The following is a 10,208-nucleotide window of genomic DNA, read 5'->3' on the forward strand; positions in this document are numbered from 1 at the left end:
TTTCAAGGTAAGGAGGCACATTCCTAGCTCTGCCCAAGTCCCTGTAGAGGGGAGCAGGATGAAAACAAGGACCCTAAGGAGGATTCACCCGGGGCAGTCCCAGGGCCATCAGATTCCCTTCCCCGCCCCCCGTCCCCCACTGCGTGGCCTGTGACATGCTGGCAGAAGGGGGCCCCACTCAGACCCTGGCCTGGAATCCAGGCCTCAGAAAGGAGAAGTCCAGGCTTGATGGCCCCAGGTAACTCTTTTTTTTTTTTTTTTTTTTTGCTTTTTGGGTCACACCTGGCGGTGCACGAGGGTTACTCCTGGCTCTGTACTCACGAATCACCCCTGGCTGTGCTCAGGGGACCATATGGGATGCTAGGAGTCGAACTCAGTTCTGCCGCATGCAAGGCAAACGCCCTACCAGCTGTGCTATTGCTCCAGCCCCACCAGGTAACTCTTACTTGCTGCCACTCTCTTTCCTGCTTTCCTTGTCCCAGAATAGACCCAAAGCAGCTAAAGCCTAGGAATCTTTCTTTCCTCTTTCTTTTTATTTCTTTCCTTCCTTCCTTCTTTCTTTCTTTTATTTGTTCTTTGTTTTTTGGTTTGGGGGCCACACCCAAGAATGTTCAGGGGTTACTTCTGACTAGGCTCTCAGGAATCACTCCTGGTAGTACTTGGGTACTTAGGAAACCATATGGGTACCAGGGATTGAATCCAGGCCAGCTGCCTGCAAGTCAGGGGTTCTACTCACTGCTGCACTATCTTTCTGGCCCTGAATGTGTCTTTTTTTTTTTTTTCTATCTTCTTCTAATCTTCCGGTCATCAGAAAGAATCTTTTTGGCCAGGGATCTATCTCTGTGGTAGAGTGCTTGGCCTGCCTGCATGAGGCCACGGCTTTACTATCCCGGGCACTGCAAAACCCTAGATTATTTTACCATTTTTTGTTTGTTTGTTTGTTTTGCTTTGTTTTGTTTTGTGCAGTGGTATGCTAAGGATACTACCTATCCTGTGCATGCAAGTCATCCGTGAGGAAAAGCTTTTCTTGCAGATGTTTTGGTTTGTCTTGTTTGGTTTGGGTTTGGGTTTGGGGAATACACCCACCAGTGTTCAGAGATTACTCCCAGTTCTATGCCGGAGGGACCAGACAGTACTGGAGATCAAACCCAGGCCTTCTGCATGCAAAGCACGTGCTCATCCCACTGTGTTCTCGCTCTTTTGTACCCCCAAATATATTTTTTGCCTATGTCCAGCCATGCTCAAGTCTTACTCCTGGCTTTGCGCTCAGGAATCACTCTGGGTGGACTCAGGGGACCGTTTGGGATGCTGGGGATCAAACCAAGGCTGGCCACATGCAATGCAAGCGCCCTGCCTGCTGTACTATTGCTCTACCCCACCACCTGATGTTTTTAAATTAAAAATGTTCTAACTGCATGTACCATGTTTTACAATACTGTTAATGATAGTATTTTGTGAACACAACATTCCAACACCACACCCTCCACCACTGCATTTCCCATCCCCACCCCGCACCCCCACCTCGTCTCCCTGCCTTGGTAAGCTCGGTTCCCATATTTCTTTTTAATACTTGTTTCATTCCCACTACACTTTCCAGCCTTCTTTGGTGATTAACCCCCGCTCAAGTGGGAACCCAGCCCTGGGCAGAGTTCCAGGACCAAAGCCCTGTGTCAAATGCTAAGACAGGTTCTAGATATTTGGATTTGGGATATATGGATCATCGCCTGACCTATAAGAGTCCTATTTGGCTAGGTCACTGTCTTAGTGCAGCCCCGAGGGGTTAGGGGGATCTCTGAGACTAAACTGGGGAATAGCTTAGAGCATAGACTTAGATCAAGTCACCTAAAACTCAAGTCTTAGTTTGTCCTGTCCCACGCAACCGTCACTGAGTTTGCACTGTTGGCCTCCATGCCCTGAGTCAGCCTCTGGCCTAGAGGGGCGTGAGCGGCAGCTAGAGGGCAGAGAGGTGATGTCCAGCATCCCAGAGAAACAAGGTACTGGCAGGGGCTCTGGCCAATCCCCTGGAAATGATCAGGGGAAAAGGCAGCAGAGTGTAGACAAAATCTGAACTATAGCTCACCTTTGCTTCACACCTCCTCCCCCAGGTCTCTGCAGCAGAGGGGCTGTGGGCTCCCCAGAAGGTGCCAGCCACCTAGGCCAGTGCTCACACCCACACAGACCCTTCCCCTCTAGATCTGCCAATATTGGTATGGCAGGGGCCAGGGCAAGCACCATTGGCAGACAGCACCATCAAGGCCCACCTCCCAACCCTCCCAGGCTGGCGAGTCCATAACTTCCAAAGAGCCGTGTGTGCAGTGTCCATGGTGTGACTGAATTTCCACCATTCTGTGCTTTACTTTCCTCCTGTCTGGCCTCCTCCAGTGCCTTGCTCTGTCCCTCAACTCGCCACTGGAAACTTCTGACTCACCACGACCCCAAACCCAACCAATTCAGTGTCCTCTCTGCTCAAAACACCTCTTTCTGGGGCCGGAGTGATAGTACCGCATGTAGGGCATTTGTCTTGTGTGTGGCCAATCCAGGTTGGAACCCTGGCACCACCAGAAGTGACCCCTGAGAGCAGAGCCAGGAGCAAACCCTGAGCACAGCCAGGTGTAGCCCCCAAACCAAACTGCCACTTCCTGTGCAGAGAATGTTTAGGATGGTGATGAGGATAATCTGAATGACACTAGTGGCAGATCCATACCCTTGTCCAAAGCCACAGAATGGACCACAGCCAGGGCGAACCCTGTGGCCAACTTGGGGCAATTAAGATGCTTCACTGCAAGTTCATGAATGGGATCTGCTGGACCACTCTTGCGAGCTGTGCCGATAAGGGGGAGGCAATGGGTGTGTAGGGGGAGGAGGCATATGAAAGGCCTAAGGACCTTCCTCCACTTCATTTCACTGGAACTTAGAACTACTCTAAAATGAACAAAGAAATAAGTCTTGGCCAGGGACATGAGTCAGTGTTGGAGCAAGTGCCTCACATATGTGAGGGTCTGGGTTCAACGTCCAGCACCAAAAAGAACCCCCCAAACCACCCCTTCGTCTCTGCTTTAGCAGCTCCCCCAGGGCCTACTGGATCTTTCTCTCCTTCTTTTCACCTCTAGAATTCTCCAAGAGAACCACTAAGTCTGACCTTTACCATTCTGTGTCCATCTGACTTCGGCCCCCACCATTCCACATACATCATAACCACCCTGAGCCCTGAGTCGGGGGGTCGCCATCTCCCGGAGAGCTGACCACCACATATCTCCCCAGCCTGGGTCTCCTTGGCCTCTTCTTCCCCTACGCTCTCTCACTTTCACGCTCTGGCTCTCTGCCCTCTTGCCCAGGCCCACACAGCCCTGTCCAGGAGACTGTGGATGTCCCCAGGAGAATGTGGTCACCGGCATTTCCCCGTCAGTGGGCCCCAAAGAGCCCTGGGCCACTGCTGGGCCTAGACCTGGTTCCACCTCCCAAGCCAAGCTGAGCGAATGGAAGGGTGGGGTTAGGAGGAGACAGCAGGGTCTCTGCCATCACCTCAGCTCCTGCCAACCAGAGAGAGAGAGAAGGAGACTTGAGCATGGGGGACACCTCCCTGACCAGAGGGTTCCCCAGAGACCCCTCACACTTGCACTCCCACCGCGCATTTACCCTACGGAGCCCTGAGCCCTCAGGCCTCCTTCCTTCAGGGTCCTCAGAGGTCAGGGAGAGCTCTGAGCACTGAATGGAGAAGTCAGGAAAGTGAGAGATGGGTGGGGTGGGATGGGCAGGGGGGTCCCCAAAGAATGCATTGCTGTGGGCCTCGGCTGTTATCTCGAAGCCGCCAGCAGCAAAGGGCCCTGCGGCCCTGGGGGAGGCTTACCTGACCTTCAGCGCAGCTATAAACAGCAAAGGTCTGTCAGCACCGGGAGGCGCTGCCCAAGAACCAGCACAGCCTGCTCCAGTGGCCTCAGAATTCCAGGAATCGTCAGCACGGATGCCCCAGAATAGTCTCCGCCTGTGCGCCTCCCTCTCCCAGGGGGCCCCCTGTTCTCGTGTCTCCAAGCACCCAGCAAAGGGGCAAGGGCCCCCGGGCTGAGGCCCCAGGCCAGCCTGGTAGTGGGTGGGGGTCTCAGAGCAGAGGGATAGGCCTGCCCTGGACACAGACTCAGCCTCGCCACATCCCCAGTGTCCCGCAAGTTTCCATGGTCCCCGTTGGCTGGTGCACCTTGCCCGGGGTTTGACTTCCTAGAGGGAGATGACCACAGCAGGCAACCCCTTCTTCCCTGGGAAGCAGGGTGGCCTCACGCACCCCGGGGCTAGGCCCAGACTGTGGCCCCAGCCTCAGGCCCCATTGCTCTGGCCAGGCCCCCAGGGGGCTGGGCTTGGAAACTGCTCCCACCCCTCCCCCACTTCCTGGAGCCCGGGGAGGGTTGACATGAGGGGGCAGCTCGAATTGCAGGCCCAGCTGCACCTGTCTGGGATCAATGGAGGCGGTTCCCACCCACAGAGGCCGGGAGGCCTGGAGGGGTTGCTGTTGCCAAAGGTTGATGCCCGGGGGCTGGTGGGCCCCCACCCAGCCTGCAGGTGACAGGCCCTACTTGGTGCTTTGCTTACTGGTTGCCTCTCCACTAGCCCAAGAGGTGAGGGTAAAGCTTAGCAGCAGAGGATGTCAAAGGCACAGGATTTGCTGTGCTGATGTGAGCTCAGGCGGCTCTGGAGGGGGGGTGCTACCCCAGCCCTGTCTGCTGGACCCCCATCAGGACCGAAGGGCGTGCCTGGGGTGTGGGAGAAGGAGCAGCCCAGCCTTTACTAATCCCCCCACTGCAAGACTTGGCTTGGACCCTGTGGCAGAGGCCCTGGCCAGGTGCTTGGGTGACCAGTGGCTCACCGTGGGGACTGGGGCATGACCCAATGAGAGGAATGGTCCTTCAGAGAACTCTGGGACCGCATCCCCCTGAGGGGGAGCGGGGAGTTTAGGGGCAGCAGGAAATAGCACAGGCCTGGTGGGAGGGCAGGTAGGCAGACCTGGCCAGCAGCACGGAGCTGGGACACCCAGGTCCCAGCCATCAGAAGCCGCACAGGATCTGATGATCCAGGCCCTGGAAGGTGATCTCGTGGATTGGAGTGCAAGTCTTGTATACAGGAGCTCCGTCCCCGGCACCACATGGTCTCCTGAGAACCGCCACGAGTGACCTCTGTGCCTCTGAGCACAGAGCTGGGAGATGCCCCTAAGCACTGCTAGGTGTGGCCTCAATCAAAAAAGAAAAAGAGGGGCTGGAGCGATAGCACAGCGGGTAGGGCGTTGGCCTTGCATGCAGTCGACCCAGGTTCAATTCCCAGCATCCCATATGGTCACCTAAGAACCGCCAGGGGTAGTTCCTAAGTGCAAAACCAGGAGCAACTCCTGAGCTTTGCTGGGTATGACCCAAAAGAAAAAAAAAAGTGAAAAAAAAGAAAAGAAAAAGAAAGAAAAAATATGCTCCCTGGGGGTGGGGAGGGAAATTGGGGACACTGGTGCTGGGAAATGAACCTGGTGGAGGGAGGGGTGTTGGGACATTGTATGACTGAATCATGAACAACTCTGAGGGCCTAGCTCACAGTGATTCAATAAAAAAGGCCTTAAAAAAGAAAAAAAGAAGGTGCTTCAGGTCCAGGGGAGGCCCGGTACCCTGTCCAGCTCACTCCGTGGCCTGGGTCATGTGGTCTGTGGCCCTGAAGGCAGCCGACAGACCATTCTGCCCATCCCCCGATGCTGTGCCTAAGCTTCAGGTTCTATTTTTAAAAGTTCCCCCGCCCCCAGCCATTGGCTCCAGCACATCCCCAAACACCCCTCCTATTAGTGAGGACATTCTTCCATGCAGCTAAAGGCCTCCGTGCTGCAGCTAAAGGCCTCCGTGGTGCAATTTAAGCCCCACGCTGGCCAGGGCCAGGTGGTGCATTGAGCCTGGGTGAGATCATTGGCTATCCTGGGTGCTGCTCACCAGGGGCTCGTTTCTCCCCACTTGACAGGGCAGGGAGCTCCCGCAGGAATCCTGGAGGCAGGTGGGGCTCTGAGGGACCCGGTGAGTCGAGAGAGCAAGGGGAGGGGCCTTGCCTTCTGCATGACCAGGAGGCCTGAGGGATGCAAAGGCCACATGGACCCAGATCGTCAGACGCTCGCTCCCCAGGACAGCAAGAACCTGGGGGGTGGAGACTCCGGCAGCAGGAGCCAGAACTCCAGCAGAGGGAAGGCGAGCACGGAGGGTTGTGCTGATTCCACGGCTGCTGCTTCGCAGAGTCTCCCCAAGTCCCCACAGCTAAGACCGCACCTCGGCACAGCACAGATGTCCACTTCCTTCCCCCTCGGCCAACCACCTCTGTCTGCCACACCCTGCCCCCTGCCCGCTGACTGTCCCTCTTGACTCTGCCCTCGTAGTCTCCCCACCCCGCCCCCCTGGGCTAGCCTTCCTGCGGGAGAGAAGGAACTCGCCCTCCGGAGAGGTAGCTCAAAAGGCTGGAGGCTCTGTTCAACCTGGTACAACACGGTCCCCTGAGCACCAAGCACAGCCTGGAGCGAGTGCTGAGAAAGGCCTGAGCACAGGAAAGTGAGAGAGACAGAGACAGAAGAGAGAAAGAGAGATACACAGTGTGGCAGGCAGCCTGGAGTGACTGTACGGCGGGTAGGAGGGGCTTGCCTTGTACTTGGCCAATCTGGGTTCCATCCCTGGTACCCCCTATGGAACCCTGCGCCCTGCCAGGAGTCATCACTGAGGACAGAGCCAGGAGTAAGCCCTGAGCAGAGCCACGCGTGTAGCCCAAAATTAAAAAAAAAAAAAAAATAGTGAGTTGGAGAGAAAGATGGAGAGAAATAAAGAGAGAAATAAAGAGAGAAAGGAGAAGAAGGAAGGAAGGAAGGAAGGAAGGAAGGAAGGAAGGAAGGAAGGAAGGAAGGAAGGAAGGAAGGAAGGAAGGAAGGAAGGAAGGAGGGAGGGAGGGAGGGAGGGAGAGAGGGAGGGAGGGAGGGAGGGAGGGAGGGAGGAAGGAAGGAGGAAGGAAGGGAAAAAGGAAGGGAGGAAGGGAGGGAGGGAGGAAGGAAGGGAGAAAGGAAGGGAGGAAAGGAGGGAGGGAGAAAGGAAGGGAGGGAGGGAGGGAGAGAAGCCAGATGCGGTCTTATCTCTGGGTGGACAGCCACCCAGACAGTACACGGATAACGGGCAGTGTCAGCGTGGCCCCTGCACCCTCGGCAGTGCTGAGAGGAGGGGGCTCCACCTCAGTCTTAGCTCCCAGCCAGGGATCGTCTTTGCCCTCAGCTCCTCAGTCACCCTGAGCCTTGCCACCTTCGGCCTCGGCTCTGCGGGAGCTGCCGGGAAGTCCTGTTTTTTACCGAGAATGCCTGAGCGCCTGCTCTGTCCTCAGCTCGGGGCACACGGCCGTGCTGGAAGCCGAGCCCCTTCTCAGAAAGAGCTTCCTCCTGGGCAGCTCCAGCTTCTTGCCTCCGGGCTCTGGGGTCCCCTGGGGCAAGAGTGTTGCTCAGACAGCCTCCAGAATTCTGTGCTTCCCCATCAAGCAGTGCCAGATCAGACAGTACGAACCCACAGACCATATCTCCGGGCTCCCAGGGGGCGCAAGACATAAGAGAGGCAGACAGAGCAGGGCGAGGGAGGGAGTCCCAGCCTGAGGCGGCCGGCCGGCCAGCGCGAGGTTTCTGGCCGACTCCGGAAGCCAGGGAACAGAGGGGGCCGCTATCTGGGCCCAGGGGCTGAGCAGGGCTGGAGCGCACATAATCAGCACAGCCTTGAGTCACAAGGCCAGCACCGTCTCCCTCCGTCCGCCCTCCATCCGGCTTGCCCCTGGGTAAGGCTGCTCTCTCCCCGAGGAGCTGTCCATTTTGCAGAGCTGTGCCACGCTCAGGGGGTAACCCTGAACCCACCCTACCGGGGAAGGGATGAAGAAGGCTCTTATCCCCCTGCTCAAGTTCACTTCCCTCCTGGGCCTCAAGTTCATTCCGTGTTTGGAACGTTTCACACCCACAACCGCCTGCTCCACTCAGTGGGGCAACCAGGGGCCTGTGACTGGTGCTGTCTGGTGGACTCTAGCCCAGCCCCCCGACCCTTAAATAGGAACGGGCACTCGCCGAGAGCAGACGGGAGGGTAGATGGACAGATACCCCCTGCCTCCTTCGGCTGCGCCCTGCCCCTGGGGGTCACGGGCTGCAGGCATGGCACACTCACCCGCGAGATGGTGAGGGGCATATTGAAGTCCTTGCCCCCCTGCAGGCGGAAGCCCCAGGGCCCGGGGCCGGTGAGGGTCACGCTGTAGGACATGCTGGTGCTGAGTGCGGTCACCTCTGTGGACAGGCGAGAGGAGTGGAGTGAGAGGGTGCTCAGGCACCTGCGTCCCAGCCCCGACCTCACCCTGCCCCGACCCCAGGCCTCCTTGCCTGCTCCGTCGTCTCTCGCTGCCCGGCCAGCTCCAAGCGGCTCCTAAGAATAGCTGGGAATGAATGTCATGGACACTGATATCTGCCCTCGGCTGCGCCCATAAATGGACTGTAACCCTACACTGGGCCCGCCCGCCCGCGGCCTCCCCACTGGTCCTCTGTGACTCACGAGGCTAATATAGCCCCTGGGGAGGGTGTCCGGCAGCCAGCACCCCCTTTCCAGGACGCCGGAGAGGGGACGGGCCAGGTTGGCGATAATGTTCCAGCGGCCCTGGCTTCCTCTCCCCGCTCGAGAGCTCGGCTGTGCCCCCCCCAGGCCCTGCCCCATCCGCGCCTCCATGGGCAGGGCCTTGGCTTTCTCTTCCTTTTTGGGGGACGGGGTGGGTTTGGGGGCCACACTCTGTGGTGCTCAGGGCTTACTCCTGGCGACAGTTGGGGGATCAAATGAATGCTGGGCGCCTACCCAGTGTGGAGTCCCGCTGCTGCTGAGGACGGCCCTGAGCCTCGAGCTGCTCAGGAGACTGGCAGGGGGCCCAGGGCTGTCCAGCCATAAAGATAATTGTCACGATAGCAGCAGCTCTGGGCCGAGCCAAGTTCAGCTCCTGGCCCTTCACGCCATGATCCCATCTTGCGAGGCAGCTGCCTCAGCCCGAAGGCACCAAGGCTCAGAGAGGTTTAGTGACTTCTCCAAGGTCACACAGGTGATAAACCAAGGCCCACGGGCTCTGGAGCTCAGTCAGAGGGGACTAGTGCCAGATAACGGGTTTCCTAGGCCTCCGATACTGGCTAATGCCAGCCCCAACTGGGGGAGCCACAGGCCTTCCCCGTACCTGTCGATACCAAGTCTGAAAGCAGGTTCGGAGCAGGCCCAGCCCCTCCAGACCCTCTGGGGCCCAGCAGTTATTCCTGGCTCTGCCGCCCCGTTTGTGTTCTGGAAAAGTTGACAGCAGCATGGAAAGCTCCAGCTGCCAGCAGTGCGCGCCAGGCCCCCATGCCCTTTACACAGGAATGGCAGGGCCAGGGAGGAGGGGAGGAGATGCCATTTGCTCAGCTGCTGGGACTCGGGACAGGAAAGCTGGGAGGGGAAGTGTATGCAGCGTGTTCAACCCCTAATCCGGAGACAGGGTGTTCTGGGTGGGGGCTGAGGCCCCTCGGCCCTCCTACCCCCATAGTCTATACCGAGATCCTTCCCTGAGCCCTTCCCCGGAAGAGACATCAGGCCCTGGATGGCCTACAGGTGGGTCAAGCTCCACTCTGGTGGAAATGGGGGAAACTGAGGCTTGAGGACCTGTTCTCTGCCCTGGGAAGGGGGCGGCACTCTGGGCTGGACGAGGATTTAGTACAGGCTTGAGGAGAAATGATTCTCTGACTTTTAGGTTTCAGCGTTATGCCCCGCGCTTGGCCTACACAATGTGTGTGGTAGAAGGAGGCACCCACCACACAGGGGCTTAAGGGCATTGCCCTGAGTCACAGGGATGTCATGTGGGGGCGCCAGGGAGAGCGCTCAGAGGGCTGGGCTACAGGCCTTGTCTGTGGTAGTCCCTGGGTTAGTTCCCTGGCAATGCCCCCCAGCCCCAACTATGGTGGCACCCAGCACTCGGAGTACCACAAGGAATGCCCCCCCTCCAGACACCTCCTGCCCAGCACACGGTGTTCTTTCCTCCACCACGACGCAGGCACCCCGACCCTTCCCCTGCCCTCCCAGGAATTTCCCCCCTGCCCCCATGCCCCTGCCGTCCATCCCTGGCTGCAGTCTATCCTCTTTCCTAGGCATGTCTGCCTAGCCAGAGTATGAACAGTAAGGGATAAAAAAGAGGGAGGG

At 57.8% G+C, this 10,208-nt stretch overlaps 1 protein-coding gene across 5 annotated transcripts in view; it reads right to left on the minus strand.

Moving 5' to 3' along the window:
- LDB3 (LIM domain binding 3) overlaps positions 1-8,458 on the minus strand; it is a 69,049-nt gene extending 60,591 nt beyond the window's left edge. For all 5 annotated transcript variants that reach the window (XM_055119602.1, XM_055119603.1, XM_004607414.2 and 2 more), the window contains exons 1-2: positions 8,387-8,458; positions 8,178-8,293 (exon numbers count right to left, since the gene is read on the minus strand). In XM_055119602.1, coding sequence (XP_054975577.1) covers positions 8,178-8,270 — 93 coding nt within the window. In that variant the 5' untranslated portion in view covers positions 8,271-8,293; positions 8,387-8,458. The remainder of the gene's footprint in view (positions 1-8,177; positions 8,294-8,386) is intronic.
- Positions 8,459-10,208: the final 1,750 nt, after the last annotated feature.

This window comes from Sorex araneus, chromosome 11, assembly GCF_027595985.1.
Source record: "Sorex araneus isolate mSorAra2 chromosome 11, mSorAra2.pri, whole genome shotgun sequence".
NCBI classification, from domain to species: Eukaryota; Metazoa; Chordata; class Mammalia; order Eulipotyphla; family Soricidae; genus Sorex; species Sorex araneus.